This window comes from Bombyx mandarina, chromosome 07 (assembly GCF_030267445.1).
Source record: "Bombyx mandarina strain Sakado chromosome 07, ASM3026744v2".
NCBI classification, from domain to species: Eukaryota; Metazoa; Arthropoda; class Insecta; order Lepidoptera; family Bombycidae; genus Bombyx; species Bombyx mandarina.
Window position 1 is genome coordinate 12,257,069 of NC_143214.1, and position 17,416 is coordinate 12,274,484.

Consider the following 17,416-nt stretch of genomic DNA (forward strand, 5'->3'; position numbering starts at 1 on the left):
TAATTAGAAAGAATACCACACAATATTAATTAATAAATTAAACAAATATATAATGTTCATTAAAAAAGATGAAAGAAAGGGAGAAAAATATGATTCTCGTTTTATAACAACAATAATGTTCATCATGTGTGACTGATGATTTGTTAGCGGCAACGCAACACGACAAATGAAATTTCTTGCAATGTTTTTATATTGTGAAGTTAAAATTTCTTCAAGTTTGAGGATGTAAATACATAGCTTCTATTAATACTCTTTTATAAAGTGCATAGCGTGAAGAAAAAAACAAAGTTATTGTATAAAATCGTATTTATATGCCGTTTTCGCTAAAACGACTACCTACCTTGAGCCAGCATTGAATTTAAAAAAAGAACGCAAGATGTCATGTTGTGTGAATTTATGTAGTTTATCAATTTATTACATAATATTTTAACAATCATAAAAACTTTGAGAGTGTAAAAGTAGACAAAGAAAACAATACGGGTGGCCCGGCCGTGGCTTTCAGTTTCTTCTAATAAGTTCATTAATCTCTGTAAATTCTATTTCATTTCATTTTATCCAATACTCATTTTTTATTTAACCGACATGGTATTGATTTTGTTATGAAAATTTTGACTGTATGGAACTTATTCCCTTTGTCTTTCCAAAGGACAATAAATACCAAAATTGTCAAATGTAGACTAAAAATTTAGGGATGTCTGTAACAGCTGAAATTAGAGACCTGTTCCACCTGTCCCTGTTCTAGTGAAAGAACAACTCCAGTAGCCTGTTCCAATATAACAGCCTGTTGTATTGCAACAGGTTTAATGTTAATGTTCCATATAACAATCACAGTCCATAACAGTAACACGTATGAAATGGTTTAAATAAATTTTTTGAAATGAAACCAATCCTTCATTCTTTCTCAGGCTTAGGACTGGCTACTTGATTTATTAATATTAATGATATGTGTAACTACTTTTGCCAAAATGTGTATGCATATTAATGTTATTGTTATCTTTTTCGATTACAAAAGTGAAAGGTGAAAAGAGCATGTTACAAACTATTTGGGAACAGAATGTATATGCTATTTTTTTCTATTTCTGTACGTGAAAAGGGAAAAGAGCTTGTTCCAAACTGTTTCGTTTCTGTCTGTTTTCTGTGGAACGGAACAACGCAATATATGGAATATTATGGAACAGTTGGAACAGCTATTTCGGTTTATAGACAACAGTTCCAAGTTTTTTCATAAACGAACCTATTCCGTTTGACTGTTCCGATAAATACGTCTTACCTCGGAATAGTATTAGAATTAAATGTGCTTTTTTATCATAGAAATCTAAATCTACTTTTTTTTAATACTCTAAACGTAGTACCAATCATAGATTATACACTTAATATATTTGTACCAATAGTCCAATAGTAGGTGCCCAGGCATTAAATCTTATCCGGTTGTTTATAATACGAGATGACATTATAGATTTAAAAAATAATATAAAATAGAAATGGCTAACTCAGTACTATTAAAGGTAATTTGGAACTATCTTCTTAACAAAATAAAAGTACACAGCAGAATCATTGGCATTATAGAATTTTTTGAAATTTCCAGTTTTCCGCCTTAAGGTTAACCCCTGCATTGATTTGCAATCAGCAATCTCGCACAACCACAACGAAACATCATAACCCGAAGTTTAAAAAGGAACGTGCTCAGAAATTCCTTAAGATAGATCTTCCAGATTTTAATGAAGACCACACGTCTTATCCACCACATAAACTGCGGCAGAAGATGAAGGAGAAGGGTGTTTTGCCGCCGAGACCGTGGATGGAGCGTCCATTCTATATATCTGCTACAGGTTCGACAATCTTTATAAATACTTTTAAAGGAACACTGTGTTTATAACGAAATTTTCTTAGCTATTTTGAACCTTTCAATGTCACATTCACCGACTTGAATATATCCTATTGATTTGAACATTTTGCACAAACATAAAGAACCAAAAACAGAGCAATTAAATAATGTTGATCTAATATCCTCACCATAATCAAAAAGATATACAACAAGAATAAACTAAGAATAAAAAGATGAAATTAATTGTTAGTTCGGTTTGCTATTTAACCTTTATTTGCTTTTGTAGTTTTTAAATTACATATATTAATTATTTGCAAAGCGTGGGATGCTTTTCAGGATATTATCACAATAACCCTTCTACTGATATCTGTTCATAAAATACTTATGACCACTGATACCATGCACCCACGCATCTTTTTACAATAAAATCATTTTTTACATACATTGGTATGAAAATTTTAAACCGACTTTCAAATATGCTGCTGATAATTCCAGGTGGAGTCTTCGAAGCATATGTCCCACCAGAAGGCGACGGTAAAGCCTCTATAGTGTCAACTTCACGTGCCAAACAAACAGTAGAGCTTTTAGAAAAGAAATCAAAATCAATGATGGCAATACGTAAGATTAAATCGTTTGATGAAGATTATGACTCCAAAAAGTTCACCTCACATGCTCAGGATATTTACATAAAAGCTCACGAAAGCTTGGTGAACAACGATAAGAGAGCATTGAGATTATATGTGACAGAGAAAGCTTATTCTGAGTTTAGACACAACAGTCATTTGAAGACGATCAGATGGAAGTTCCTCGAGTCATTGGAACCGCCGAGGGTGGTACATGCACGATGCACAGATGTCATCAGTAAGGAGAATATATTTGGGCAGGTATGTGCTACACCATCTTCAAATAAATCACTGTATTTTTGAAAATGACATTGCTGTTCACATCTAAAAGAGCTACTTTTTAAGCAAGTTTTTGTTGTGGAATAAAATTATCTATATTTTTGTACTATGCATTTTTATGCCTCTTAATTCAGTATCAAATGAGTTGCAGTGTCTCTAGAACTTCAAAAGGTAGTAGTTAGTCTAGGTTAGATTCTAACCAAGTGGTATGACGGTAATGTTATCTAGTTACTCAGTGACCAGCATGACAGTGTGATTGCTCTTCATTATTCAATGTGAGGTTGAAGACCATTTAGTATTGTAAGAGAATTGATCCCACGAGCTTCCAATATGCCCTTCAATTAGCAGAATTAAATAGAATTTAGTCCTGAGCTGGTCACATGGAGATCTAGAGAGATTTTCATTGAAGCAATTGGGAGTTGCAGAATGCCTCTTTTTGAATTATCAGGCGAATTCAATAAAACTCGCTAGAACATTACCGTGTTACATATGTGATTGCGTGTGACGTCATTTGTGGCAAATAATAAATCATTTATATTTCGCAACGAACAAATGTTTGGTTTAGTGATGACTACTTTAATTATCATTATATGTCGTATGTTGTCTGTCGGTTATTGTCGATGTACGAATGGGTCGCAAGCTACTCCTCATTCCATACTATTACTATACCATTCCTACTGGTGGTAGGACCTCTTGAGGGCCCGCGCGGGTTGGTACCACCACCCTGCCTATTTCTGCCGTGAAGCAGTAATGCGTTTCGGTTTGAAGGGTGGGGCAGCCGTTATATACCTGAGATCTTAGAACTTATATCTCGAGGTGGGTGGCGCATTTACGCTGTAGATGTCTATGGGCTCCAGTAACCTCTTAACACCAGGTGGGCTATAAGCTCGTCCACCCATCAGAGCAATAAAAAAAAATATTTTTTTTTCGCAAGAACAAATAATTGGTTTACTGATGATTGATTTTAATTATCATTATTTGTCGTCGATGTTCGAACGGGTCGTAAGTTACTTGTGTGTCCGTTGTCCTCAGGTGACGGTCCGGTTCCACACGCGCCAGCAGCTGGCCGTGTACGATCGCTTCGGCCGCCTTATCCACGGCAGCGAGATCCTGGCCAAAGACGTCCTGGAGTACATAGTCTTCGAGAAGCACCTCTCCAACCTGTACGGCACTTGGAGAGTGCACGAAAAGATCATCCCGGACTGGGCGCCGCCTAAGGAGCCCTCGAAGCTGACGAGGGTCATGCCCGACCCGGAGCCCGAAGGCCCGCCGCCCGATACAGTAGCAGAAGCGCCCGAGCCGCCGGCCATTGAAGCGAAGTAGTTGTAAATAAACGTATTTAGCTAGTCCGAAATTTGTTTTATTTCGCGAAGTCGACAACTTAATATCGGATTTACTTTTCGGTTCGTGTATACAGTAAAAGATCCTATTTGCGGTTTAAAAAAATGCAACCCAATTCTTTTATTTGAGTCAACTATTATCAAAGCCGGCAATGTGACTTTTGGACAATTATTGGTAAATCAGAAAAACGAATTATTGACTTTGTATTCCATTGGCAGTTACAAAACTCTTCTGAACGACATCTTAGATAAATAACAGGTTAAGTATTAGCCTTTATTTAATGCAGGTTTTGAACCGTATTCTTTGAAGGAGACGATTATAATCAAATCAATCTGTATTGATATATCAATAATTTTTTTTTGTTCAAATGCACAGATTGCCACCTTTGATAATAGACGACTCATTTGCGGCTGAAGATTACCTACCCGTGCGGACTCACAAGAGGTCCTACCACCAGTAATTACGCAAATTATAATTTTTCGGATTTGATTTTTATTACACAAAACAAAACCAGATCGCATGCTTGAGGAACTTAACAGTGAAGCGTTGATTTTGCTAGCGTGCACTCCCAGAGGGCGCTCTAAGCTCATGTGGTCGTCCGCAGGCTGAGCTAAAGTAAAATAACAAGATCATGACCCAACTTTGTAAACTGAGTTAGTTTGAAGTTCATCTTCAATCTGCTTCTGACCATAAAGTCCACAGTGGCACCAAACCGCCGCCACTAACATCAATCATCACCGTCAATAAACAAAAAAACGTAACGAAATAAAACAAAAATTTCCGAGTGTAATCAATATTTTAATTTCAATTTTTTTTATGTTACATTCTCACATTTCACAAATTTGTACAAATAAATTAAAATGGACGTGTTATGTCTTACGACAATTTATAGGTTAGAAAGTAATATTATAAATTTTAAATATATATAGTAGTTAATATAAGACGAATTGCACAGATACACAGTACCCAATATTTAATGATCCACTCAACGAGTGAACAACTTCAGGACTTATTTAGGTGTGAATACATCACTAGCGGTTAATTTTATTACTATGAACTTAACGCGTACCTAACCTAAATAACTATCATCAATGTTTGTAGCGTAAGACGCAGTGCGGGCGGCGCACTCATTCGGCCACTGACGCTTACATAAGTAAATACAACAAAACGTCCCACCCTGTATACACTAAGGCCTGGAATTAATTAACACTAAACATACCATAACGGGTCAAATGACCCAAATTTGAACTTTTGTATTGAAAATGCTTTCGCACATTTGACATCTTGACTTTTTTTTAACTTATATACTTATACTTTTACTTATATACTTTTTTTTTGTTTTATTTAGTTTATTTTGAGTAATACTTATCGTATACCCATTATCTATCCGCTGTGGTAGAAATAAGTACTTGTAGTGTTGGTATGATTAGTGTTAATTTGCAAAATAAGATCTAATCATGACAATGAAGTATATTTTATTTTTGGTTAGTATTCAAAAACCAAATGCGACGATTAATTAACAAATTAATATTACAACTAGACGTGTACTTTTTTATAAATTTACATTCGTAAAGTATGTATTAGTTCCGCGCTTATATCATTAGTGCAGTCTTATCTCTATGGAAGGCGCCTGACTCGCAATATTTTGACTAATTTTATTAAATTAATATAAACTTTAAAAATCACAATTATAAACACATTATGTACCGTAGTAATGTACACATAGGAAACTGAGAATACGAAGCTCAATTATTTACATAACAAACAGAATAAGTCATAACCAGTTAAAATTGTTTCCTGTAAAAATTTCAAGAAGTCTAATTGAATAGATACGGTTCACAAAACCCACGAACATTAAAAGATTTGATAAAGTAATGTTACTTTTCGTTTACAACTGCCGTATCCACCGCGAGCAATGAACTTCGTTATTTAAGGTATTTTAACCCTTAAATCGCGAATCGTCGATATATCGACTCCTTATTAATACGTATATAGTGCGAAGCGTCGGAATACCGACTATTCTTTTATCATTAAATAAATACAGTAATATTAAACAAATAATTTCATTGGAGTAGGTGGTTTGATTTGACCTTTACACATAATAGAAATAATTACGAAAATTCATCTGCGTTTGAGGAAAATAATTAAGATTCTGTACACATTTAGTTAATAAGGTGCTTTATTTTCCAAAAAATCCTTGAGTAATTCTTGCAAAATATATGAAAATAAGCTCAGCTTTAAAAGGGTTAAAGTATTTTAAGGCACAATCAAATTACGGTTTTAATCTCGTGTTTTGTTAAGTCTCCACATATAATATGTTAGAAGTTTCCATTATTCTACAATTTCCGTGTTCGCTTCGTTGGCCGTGAATATAGCTTTAATTTCAATTCAAAAAATTTGTTGTCACGTGCCTGCGTGGCGCACAATATTAAGTATACGAATCGTACCCACGGATGACGTACAGTAGTAACATTGCTTTGTAATATTTTACTATAATACTTTACTATAATAGAGCGAAGAGTTATTTTCGTTAAACAATCGACATTCTGCCCTCAAAGCGACATCTTCGGCCGGCCGTCAGAGACATAACGTCGGATGTTCGCGAGTACAGACTGACAGACGGTTCTTTTTTTTAAATTTATTTTCTTATTAGTAATAAAAAATCACAACGTTAACATTGTTACGCCGGTAAGAGTAACGCCGTCTATCGCCGAACAGCCGAAACGAATATCGAAGGATTTAGTAACATCTAGAACGATCGAGAAGTACAACGCCATCTATTGTCAGATAACGGAAACAGAATACTCGACTTGTACGGAATGTTCTCGATAATTCTAGGGATGTCGTATCGACTATAAAAGCGTTGCAGCGATGATACCCGAAACAAAGCAGCGAACGGATCACCTGATGCGAATTGAGAATTTGAAAGTGTTCTGTGAGTGTTCTAAGTGATAAAATAAATATAGTGTTAACTTGTACTTTGGTGGAACTTTTTATTTATCCCGAACCCCAGCGCGTAACAATATTCACATTTGCGACGAGACTATTATTGAATAGTTAATGAACCTTCGTGAGGCGCCTTTCTGTGGCTGCGGCGGTGCGATGTCCTCTGGTCACGAGTGACGCTACTGTCCGGTCGATCACGCGGGGACGCACGCCGACAACTTGTCCTCCATTAGAGGAACGCGTGTGGGACTAGCGGAGGTTGGGAGTAACTCGAGTGCTCCCCGGGGTGTCCTCCGTGACTAGCATCACAGCGGGCGGTCGACCCTGGCTCCAGCCGGTGGCGGGGTCGCCCGTGCGTAATAGAATCCAAGAGTCGAGCGGTGTCCGTTCAGACGAGGGTGGGGGCTCTGTGAGCAGGCTTGGGGGGCAGGGGTGGGGGGCTGCGGGGGGCCAGGGGGGGATCATCCGGCTTGCTTTGTAACCTCTGCCGCTGCGTCTCTCTGAGGTTTTCCAAGAAATCTGAAATGTTAATAACGTGTTTAGTGTCGTCGGTTAGACGATTAACATTTATTTCTGTAATTTTTATATGGTCATGAGTGACCAGCAAGGTCAGTATTAACAGCGTCAGTGATTATTTCCAGAACTTTCGATGTACGAAAATAAAGACTAGTTGTGACTGGGACCGACACGGCAATGTTACTATCACGATCGAAAACATTTACTGACTTTTTTTAGCGGCACGCAATGTACTACAACTGTTTGCCAGCTGACAAGTCAACGACCCGAGTAGACTTTACTTTACTTTGAGGCGTCACGAAATTTGAACTTATACTATTTGTTTTCCACTGATCCCAAGGTGATATGAACGTTATTACAAGCGCCCAAGGACCATATTTGGACAGACCGCTTTGCTCGCTGGAACATCTCAACAATGGAGATGCGCCACGCGGGTAGTCTTACGTGCTGAATGGACCAGTGGAGTAGGTTCTGCAAACATTTTAGGCTTGTCTGAAGGCAGGTGATGGAACTGCTCTTAATGTTGTCTACTGGATCCGGTACCAACTTATCATCAGGTAGGCGCGGGGTAGACGAGTAAGAGTAGTGTTGCTAGTACCTGGCGGGTGGTGGTGCAGTGCGGCCCCGGGGCGCAGCGCCGCGCGCACCCGGCCTCCGCCCTCCCGGCCGCTGCAGGCGTCGGTGCTCTGTCAACAACAACACACTCACTCAACGACTCTGTCAGAATATCGACTTGGTATCAGTTACTTTGGGATCCAAATCGCCTCACAAGGCGCTCCACCACCGGTAAGGTTGTGTCAGTCGCGTGGGTAGACACCACCATTTGACGTGGGTTTTTTCTAAGCTGTAGTCACTTAACTTATTTATGTTGCTGTAGTTTCGTGCTTTTAGGCAAGAACTAATTTGTCTTGAAAAGTGCCGGGAAGCCCCGCATCCAAATCGTTTGAAAATAACCTGGTTAATCCCGGCGAATATAGTGTTCGCGTATCGATTCCGCCCCTATAGTAGAATTATCGTAGCGGTGAAGCGAGTATTTCGCTCTCTCTTCCACTCACGAGCCTTATGGACGGACATAGTGATGCGCATTATTGTTGTCGATAAGCGTTATCGATAGTGTATTTAGTTTTGTCATTTTGTGGGTTAGTGATAATAATGAAAGAAAAAATCACTAATCCAACACTTACACCACATATCGCCGCAGCAAGTTAACGAGAACGGCAGAGATTAACACTTTGTAACCTTTCGGGATCTATTTTCATTTCAGTGAAAAATTTTAACACATTGTTGATAATAACACGTGCTTGTGCTCAATATGTTTTTGCCAACAAGCAAAATATTTGAATAAATTTTGCAGTTTTGGTACAAAACAAAGGAGTAACCATTGTGTCACTAAAGAAATTCAGAGAGCGAGTGCACAAAATCACATTTCTCTTCGACATATGTACTATAATTTGCAGGTAGGTACAACAAATGATTCATAACATAACAATATTTCACCACCCTTCGTATACAACCCCGCCGCCGTGTACCTGCCCTCGATGACTCATTTTTTTAATCGATAATGGTGTTGCGGCCGCGCAACATGCTCCCCGCCCTAGCCGGGCTATGGTTTATGACACAAACTGCACGGACAAAACAATTCTACTATCGTGAGTGTTCGCGAAAAACCTATGGTTTAAGAGGGGGTGGCACCCTGCCCGCACCTGGGTGTCGTCGTCCTGCAGGCGGGGCGCCGGGCCGCCCTGCTCCTCCTCCACGGCTGCCTCCTCCACCTCCACGATCTGCAGGCGAGCTCCGTCCAAATCCTGTGGACAGGTATTGCTTATATTGATGATGTACTGTAAAAATTGAGACTTTTTGGCGGGAACGCGAGGAGTGAAGTTGTGTGATTTGTTTTATTTTGTCTATTTAGTGTTTCTTCAAATTTGAATGTGTAATAACGGTGGTTTATTAACTGTTTAATATCTGTGAAAGTGCATAAACGTGGAAAAATGAAACAAAGCCGCTGAACGTAACTTCTCGGGATCCTCCAAAAAGTCCACTGAAAAAGTTTCAGTAAATGACCACCATTTTACTGAGATTATATTTAATCTCATATTATCTCATTTTATCCCAGTTAATGAAATTAATCATCTTCATTTCACTATCATTTTTCAAAAAATAAGAATATTATAATAATGACAATAAGACATGACTTAAAGGTCTTAGTTACCAGGTCATAAAATCCCTTAAAAAAATGTAAAAATGGAGACTTCAAACACGTGTGCGGGTGGTAGGAGTATTTTCAAGTATTGAACCAGTCCATCGATGGTGAGCAATAAAAAAACTCATGGGGCTGACATGCCGCCCACTAGTGTTACCTGCATGAGCGTGTCGGGGTGCACGGGGCGGCCGTCCAGCAGCACGGCGGCGGCGGGGACGGGGGCGGGGGGCGCGCGGGGCAGGGCGCGGCGCAGCAGGGGGGGCAGGGCGTGCGCCAGGGTGCGGGAGGGCGGGCAGCGCAGCGCGAGCGTGCGCCCCCCCGCGCGCACCCACACGCAGCACCGCCGCTCCACGCGCGCCGCCGCGCCGCCCACGCACACCGACGGCGCCGAGCGGTCCACGGGCCGCACCGCGTCCTGTCGACGAGGGCCGATGCAATCAATGCACGAGCTGGGCTCCAGGAGTCATGCGTGACGGGAACTTGGACACACACAACGGAAGATCAGTACTCAACGTCGATAGAGAATGTCCTTGTCCAACGAAAACGGCTTCTACACATCATTTCAAGTACGATATTCAGTTAATATTGAAAATAAAATATCCCACTAAAATGGTAGGAATTTGCTGAGACTTCACTTATTTTCTAAAAGACGCTAAGGAACCAGGTTTTGCTAATTTGTTTCACTTCTCTCGCGCACTGTCTGCCCTATGACCCGTAAGGGACCCGGGAGTCGTTGGATCGGTAAGGTTTATAAAGGCCTGCTTCATACTAAACATTGTAGGTTCAAAGTCTTACACCACTATTCCAAACTGACGTATATTCACGAGTGACCCGGAGTCGCGACCCAAATAATGGACAAAAAACTCGCAAAATATAATCCTCTTACCTGATCTTCAACGAACACATCGTAGTTGGGACAGAGCAGGTTCCTCTTCTGCAGCAGCCTGTCCACGATCCTGCCCACGGAGACGTCTGGGTCCACGGGCACCACCGAGGTGGCCCCGTCTGGGAGGATCACGCGGCACAACGAGCTTTGGCTCACGGCTGGTTGGTTGGACCTCACCGCCTGGAATATAAATAAGGTACTGCTGGAGCGGAAGTAGGGCTTCAATCGTTGGGCTGAGGACTGTCAAGAACAGTCCGCCAGTCTGACAGTCCGCCTGGTATTACGTGGTTACTGGAACTCAAATACAGCATGCGAATGCCGCCCACCTTGGACATAAGGTTTTTTCATTGCCTTGTAGCCAGACAGGCCTACAACCCGCCTAATGGTGAGAGGTTATCGTCGCCCATGGACTTCAGGAACGCCAGGGGCAGAGCGAAGCCACTGTCTACCCTTAAGTATCCAATCTCGATACTATGTATTATATAGCGATCTCCAAACGAGTATGGTTTAGCCCACTGAGTTTCTCGCCGGATCTTCTCAGTGGGTCGCGTTTCCGATCCGGTGGTAGATTCTGCGAAGTACTGCTCTTGCTAGGGCCAGTGTTGGCAACACTCCCGGTTTAAGCCCTGTGAGCTCACCTACACGTTAAGGAGAAGCTGAAATAGCGTCTTAAGGCTATCAGCATAGGTAGGAAAATAAAGCATGGTTTGCTTCTCGCCACAAACACACCGGAGGGTGGTCCGAACCCGTGCGCACGTCAATGTGGATAAAAGATGCAACGCGACGTAAGTGGTACCAAACCGACAGCATCAAACGTCAAAGGTCAGCACTTCACATTTCCGTAAAACATCTTTGGCGATTGCCAACACTTATTTTATTCGCGTAGGGTAATACTGACACTAAAACGTGATGATGATTTTAGTATAAAAAAAAAATCTTTTTGTGCCGACGGTACTGATTGTTTTTTTTTTTATTGCTTAGATGGGTGGACGAGCTTACAGCCCCACTTGTGTTTATGGGTTACTGGAGCCCATAGACATCTACAACGTAGACGCGCCACCCACCTTGAGATAAGTTCTAAAGTCTCAGTATACTGGTGGTAGGACCTCTTGTGAGTCCGCGCGGGTAGGTACCACCGCCCTGCCTATTTCTGCCGTGAAGCAGTAATGCGTTTCGGTTTGAAGGGCGGGGCAGCCGTTGTAACTATACTGAGATCTTAGAACTTATATCTCAAGATGGGTGGCGCATTTACGTTGTAGATGTCCATGGGCTCCAGTAACCACTTAACACCACGTGGGCTGTGAGCTCGTCCACCCACCTAAGCAATAAAAAAAAAGTTAAAGTTAGTCCAGTAAAACTATAGCACAAACTTTGATGCTCCGTTTAGAGAAACAACATTTAAGCTATCCCTTCACCAGTTCTTATGTTTCATATTAGGGGTTAAAGTATGAAATTGCTGTTTTATTGTAATAAGTACTTCGAATTGACATAAAACCTTCAAGGTTTGAGATTTTTGAGTGAAACTTTTTTTCAAACGGTACCTATGAGGTTCTTCTTTTAAAAAAATGTGCAACATTCGATTATCGACTTTCAGTTGTTTTTTTTAATCAGCTTAGACAAGAAAGTATAACTTATTATAACCTATTTTATGATTATGTCATAAATCTTAAAGAGGATACATAAATACAAAAAACATGTTATTTTTCTCAAGATACTGCGTGCCTGTTAACGCGACCTAATTGGGACCACAAATAGAGCGCCGATGAATGTCTAATAATACGCCATAATATTTGTTTTGCATATATACATGTAATCATTTTAAATATATATAGATCTGCAAATGTTTAGATATGTACAAACTGTAAATAATGACATTTCATATAATGCTATTAACTATTCCGGAGATATACTATTTCGATTATATTTAAAACTGATATTCAAAGGTCGGTTAATGTGGTATGGACATGTGATGCGTAGAGAGAATATGCATGTGACTAGGAGATGTATGGAAATGGTAGTTTGGTAGAGGGGGAAGAGGTCGACCGAAGAAGACATGGATGGAGTGTAGAAATGACGATATGAGAGAGAGAGGAGTGAGTGCTGAGATGACGGCTGATAGAAGAGAATGGAATAGAAAAATTCGCTGTGCCGACCCCACTTAGTGGAATAAGGTGGAGACAAAGAAGAAGATTCAAAGATCGGTTCTAGTAGGATTATTGTTTGTAATATAATATATAAATTTTTGAGAACATACAAATGCTGGGGTGGCGTATTTGTAGGCCTATTTTTGACGCGAGGAAGTCATCCATTCCAATTTGAAGGGTGGGGCAGCAGGTATACTGTGCAATTAAGGGTTCGACCTCATCCTTATGTACACTCGTATTCAATTAACACCAGTACGACCAAGATATAGTTGACTTATCGATACAATAGAAATAAAAAAACTAGCGATCGTTTTCAAAACACGCAACGTAACGCAACTAAATGTTAAGAACTAACGCAAGGTTAACGACCTCGATTCTATACACTGCACGTTCACACAACGTGTCTTATTACCGATTCGTATTAAATAATCAAGTGCAGGATATAATATAAGCCAATAGACTGCGGTTTACGGATTCGATTCTGTTGCCGCCAAAGTACAATTTTTTTTTTTTTTTTGACCCTTGGACGAGCTAACAGCCCACCTTGTGTTAAGTGGTTACTGGAGCCCATAGACATCCACAACGTAAATGCGCCACCACCTTGAGATATAAGTTCTAAGGTCTCAGTATAGTCACAACGGCTGCCCCACCCTTCAAACCGAAACGCATTACTGCTTCACGGCAGAAATAGGCATTGATACGAAAACTTCGCTATTATTAAGATAAGTCGCGCAGAAATAGCGACGTCGCGAGCGAGCACTACAAAACGTTTCAGATAAATATTTACACTCACAGTAGAAGCGTGATTTTCCACTAGAACTTCACATATAAATTATATATTTACACGCGTCTAATATAATATATCGACGCTTGAAAGGCAAACGTGACTAAGCGACAATAACTGCTTTATACATAAATTATAGGCAATAACCATATTCGATGCGCGAAAAAAATATATTTCTAGATCTATTAAAATCATTTCAATCCTACAGCTAGATTGGTTAAAATAGAATTTCAACTTGAAATTAGTCTACTGTAAAATTCGCGAATTGTCGCTTAACGTTTGCCTTTCAAGCGTCGATATCATCAAGTCGAATGTGTATTGTGATTTTGTATACGAGGAACCGTTGTGTGATGTTCAAGGATTTGTCTATGGAAAATTTGAGTGGAAGTTAAATCAACATTCCTTTGCTGTTGTTGCGTTGAATGAAGTAGGCACATTTGGAGGCCTCATATCACAAAACCCTTTACCATATCTGTCAATTATACGTCGATTGACACTTGAACGTTATTGTGTCATGAAGTTGACATTTTTCATTGTTTTTTTTTTCACACGAGTTGCATCCTATACGATTCCTTTATAAGGAGACTGTTAATTATTATTAGAACATTCTTACATATAATATTTTAATAAAGAAAACTGATCTACAATGAAGTCCAAATGAAAAGTTTTAATCATAGATATTCGAATTTCAAGAAAACTTGACTTTGTAATTATTTTATTGCTGGTAAGTAGCTTCGAAGGATTATACTAGTTTCATCGAATATAACTTGATTGTATTTCTGTGTGTCATGTGGTGGCGGCTTGGCTCTGCCCCTGGCATTGCTGACGTCCATGGGCGACGGTAACCACTCACTTTCAGTAGACTATATGCTTCTTTATCTACAAGGACAATAAATAAAAGTTTCCTGTCTTATTGGCAGTAGTGTTTTGACCTGTCCACTTTGGCCCGCTTTGTACTTACATCGCCGGTACTCTGTGAGTTGTTCGGCTCCCCTCTATCCTTGGAGGCGGGCCGTCTCCACGGGAGGAGGGAGGCCCCTCCGCTGCGGCGGCGCTCTGATGCGTTACTGGCAGACTTCTTCAACTGAAAATAAATAATGTTCAACTATTAAATACATTTCTTACGTGTGTATAGCATCCATCAGTGTGCTTAGTGCGAGTTTCTTAACGTTCTCGATAGCGTAAAAGTTAACCGAATTTTGTATGCAGTTGGAACAGCGCCAAAAACGTACGCAAACGTTCCATACAAAAATGAGCTAACTTTTACGCTATCGAGAACGTTAAAAAACTCGAAGTAAGCACACAGATGAGCTGTAGGTCGGGTGCGGGGGTCACCTTGCCGTGCTGCGGGGGGTAGGGGGGCGGCAGGCCGCGCAGCTCGGCGCGCGCGCACTCGGCGTGCTGGGCGGAGCGCAGGAAGCGAGGGTAGCTGTCGAACTTCATCACGTTGAAGATCTGCTTCTGCGCCTGGACAACAAAAATACGTTCTGTATATATATGTAAAAATGAATATTTAAAAAAAAATCTAATATTTAAAAAAAAAAGACATGCCCGCTGAGTTTCTTGCCAGTTCTTCTCGAGACGGAGGATAGTTTTTGTGAATTGGCGGAAGTTCTTTTTGACGTTCAACAAGTATGTACTTTCATTTAAGTTGAATTTTCTTTTTTATTTGGTATGATTTGATTTCGTTCGTTCGCGGCAGGACTAGATTTTATCAAAAGCAGGAAGAGATTGTGGATAACCACATAAATCGCTAAAGATAAGGCAAATGGAATTCTTGGGAAGAGGCTTTTACCCTGAGGGGGTCCGCTTTAGAAGGAGATTAAATTGCATGAATAGTAGATTTATTATGGTTATTTAGTAATATAATTATTAAATATCAAATTAATTAAACTATCTAATTATTGTGGAATCAAATACAGCATATAGCGGTTTGTAATTATATGTTTTGTTAGTACAATGAATAGATATAGATATTATATAGAAATGACAATGAGGTTGTTAAGAGAATTTTAACTATCAATGTAGAAGGCTTTAAAGGAAGAGGTAGACCTAAGAAAAAATGGATGGATTGCGTGAAAGACGATATGTGTAAGAAGGGAGTGAGCGAAGAAATTGTATACGATAGAGGAATATGGAAGGAGAAAACATGTTGCACCAACCCCAGGGGTCTGGGACTAGGGCTGGGTTTATTACTGGTGGTAGGACCTCTTGTGAGTCCGCACAGGTAGGTACCACCACACCGCCTATTTCTGCCGTGAAGCAGTAATGCGTTTCGGTTTGAAGGGCGGAACAGCCGTTGTAACTATACTTGAGACCTTAGAACTTATATCTCAAGGCGGGTGGCGCATTTACGTTGTAGACGTCTATGGGCTCCAGTAACCAGTTAAGACCAGGTAGGTTGTGAGTTGGTCCACCCTAAAAAAAGGGCAGGAGAATGATGATGATACTTTGTCGGTACATTTTTTTTATTGTGCTTGTAGGCAGACGAGCATACGGCCCACCTGATGGTGAGTGGTTACCGTCGCCCATAGACTTCAGCAATGCCAGGGGCTCAGCCAAGCCGCTGCCCATCGTCGAGGCTCGTGCGTACCTGCAGGAAGAGGTCGTGCGGCGGGGGTCGGTGGTGGAGGAGCAGCGCGGCGTGGCGGGCGGCGGGCGCGTCCACGTTGACGGGTTCCGGCGCGGAGTCCGCGAGGTGCCGCCGCCAGATCTCGTCCGCCAGCCGCGCGCGCTCCGCCTCGTCCGTCGTGGCGCGGTACTGCTCGCACGACCACCAGAACCTGGACCACCACTCGAAGGACTCAGTACATCGCTTTAATCTCCAATAATCATCATGAAAATAAATGGATTTTTTAATTATTCGTTGGATTATGGATGAATGAATGGTAAATTATATAATATTACTAGCTGACCCGGCAAACATTGTTTTGCCATATATAAGATTTCTAAGGTATTAAAGTTTTTAATTATCAAATAAAACCGTGGTTGATCGTAGAGTGGTGAAAATTTAGGGTTGTATGTATTTTTGTATTATGTATCATGAAAAAATACATATTTTTTTGTCTAAAACATAAAAAAATTAAATTTAGGGGTGGACCACCCTTAACATTTACGGGGATGAAAAATAGATGTTGTCCGATTCTCGACCCTGGCCGATATGCACGCTAAGATTCACGAAAATCGGTCGAGCCGCTTCAGAGGAGTTCAATCACGCACACCGTGACACGAGAATTTTATATATTAGATAATATCTTGCACTGCACTAAAATTCGCAAGTCAAATAATGACAAAGCATATGCGCTGTTCTTAACTTATGTAATAACTCATTTTCACTGTGCTTGGCGAATAAATGATTTATTTCTTTCTTTCTTTCAACAAACTCATTACTGATGGCACAACATCTTATGAGTCCGCACGGTTAGGTACTATTACGTGGTGGATCCAGGAGCTCTTTTTAAAAAAGGAAACTGTGACTTTCACTGAGTTTATTTTATAAAAGAAATAATACAAACGATGGGTGTTTCCGCTCCTCAAGCCAAATCTGTTCTGCCGCGCTTTAGCAATAAATCGTCTTTATATAGAGATGATGCATTTAAGAATGCCTTAGTCTGCATTATTATTGAGGGTCATATGTAACAGTACCACTGCCCTGCATATTTCTGCCGTGAAGCAGTAATGCGTTTCGGTTTGAAGAGCGAGACAGCCGTTGTATTGTTAAAAGTGAGACAACTCATGTTTCAAGGTGGGTAGCAGCATTTACGTTGTAGATGTCTATGGGCTCCGATAACTAGCTAACACCAGGTGAGCTGTGAGCTCGTCCGACACGACCGTGCCGCTCATCTTTGGCATATTAAGGTTCAAGAATC

General features: G+C 40.4%; 2 protein-coding genes across 5 annotated transcripts in view; one reads left to right on the forward strand and one right to left on the reverse strand.

Annotated features, from left to right (window-relative positions):
* The first annotated feature begins 367 nt into the window (after nt 1-367).
* Nucleotides 368-4,075, forward strand: mRpL45 (mitochondrial ribosomal protein L45). Its single transcript, XM_089728820.1, has 4 exons — nt 368-1,505; nt 1,586-1,829; nt 2,321-2,709; nt 3,760-4,075. Exons 1-4 carry the CDS (start codon nt 1,482-1,484, stop codon nt 4,048-4,050), a joined length of 948 nt encoding a protein of 315 aa, XP_089584946.1. The 5' UTR covers nt 368-1,481; the 3' UTR covers nt 4,051-4,075.
* A 770-nt stretch (nt 4,076-4,845) lies between these two features.
* The window catches only part of loco (regulator of G protein signaling family member locomotion defects), a 110,632-nt gene continuing 98,061 nt past the window's right edge, over nt 4,846-17,416 (reverse strand). For 3 of the 4 annotated variants that reach the window (XM_089728812.1, XM_089728814.1, XM_089728815.1), the window contains 8 exons: nt 16,141-16,330; nt 14,883-15,014; nt 14,509-14,652; nt 10,620-10,799; nt 9,891-10,148; nt 9,234-9,335; nt 8,129-8,216; nt 4,846-7,533 (listed from right to left, as the gene is read on the reverse strand). In XM_089728812.1, the coding sequence (XP_089584938.1) occupies nt 7,403-7,533; nt 8,129-8,216; nt 9,234-9,335; nt 9,891-10,148; nt 10,620-10,799; nt 14,509-14,652; nt 14,883-15,014; nt 16,141-16,330 (1,225 nt within the window). In that variant the 3' untranslated portion in view covers nt 4,846-7,402. The remainder of the gene's footprint in view (nt 7,534-8,128; nt 8,217-9,233; nt 9,336-9,890; nt 10,149-10,619; nt 10,800-14,508; nt 14,653-14,882; nt 15,015-16,140; nt 16,331-17,416) is intronic. The other variant, XM_089728813.1, reaches the window with a different exon arrangement.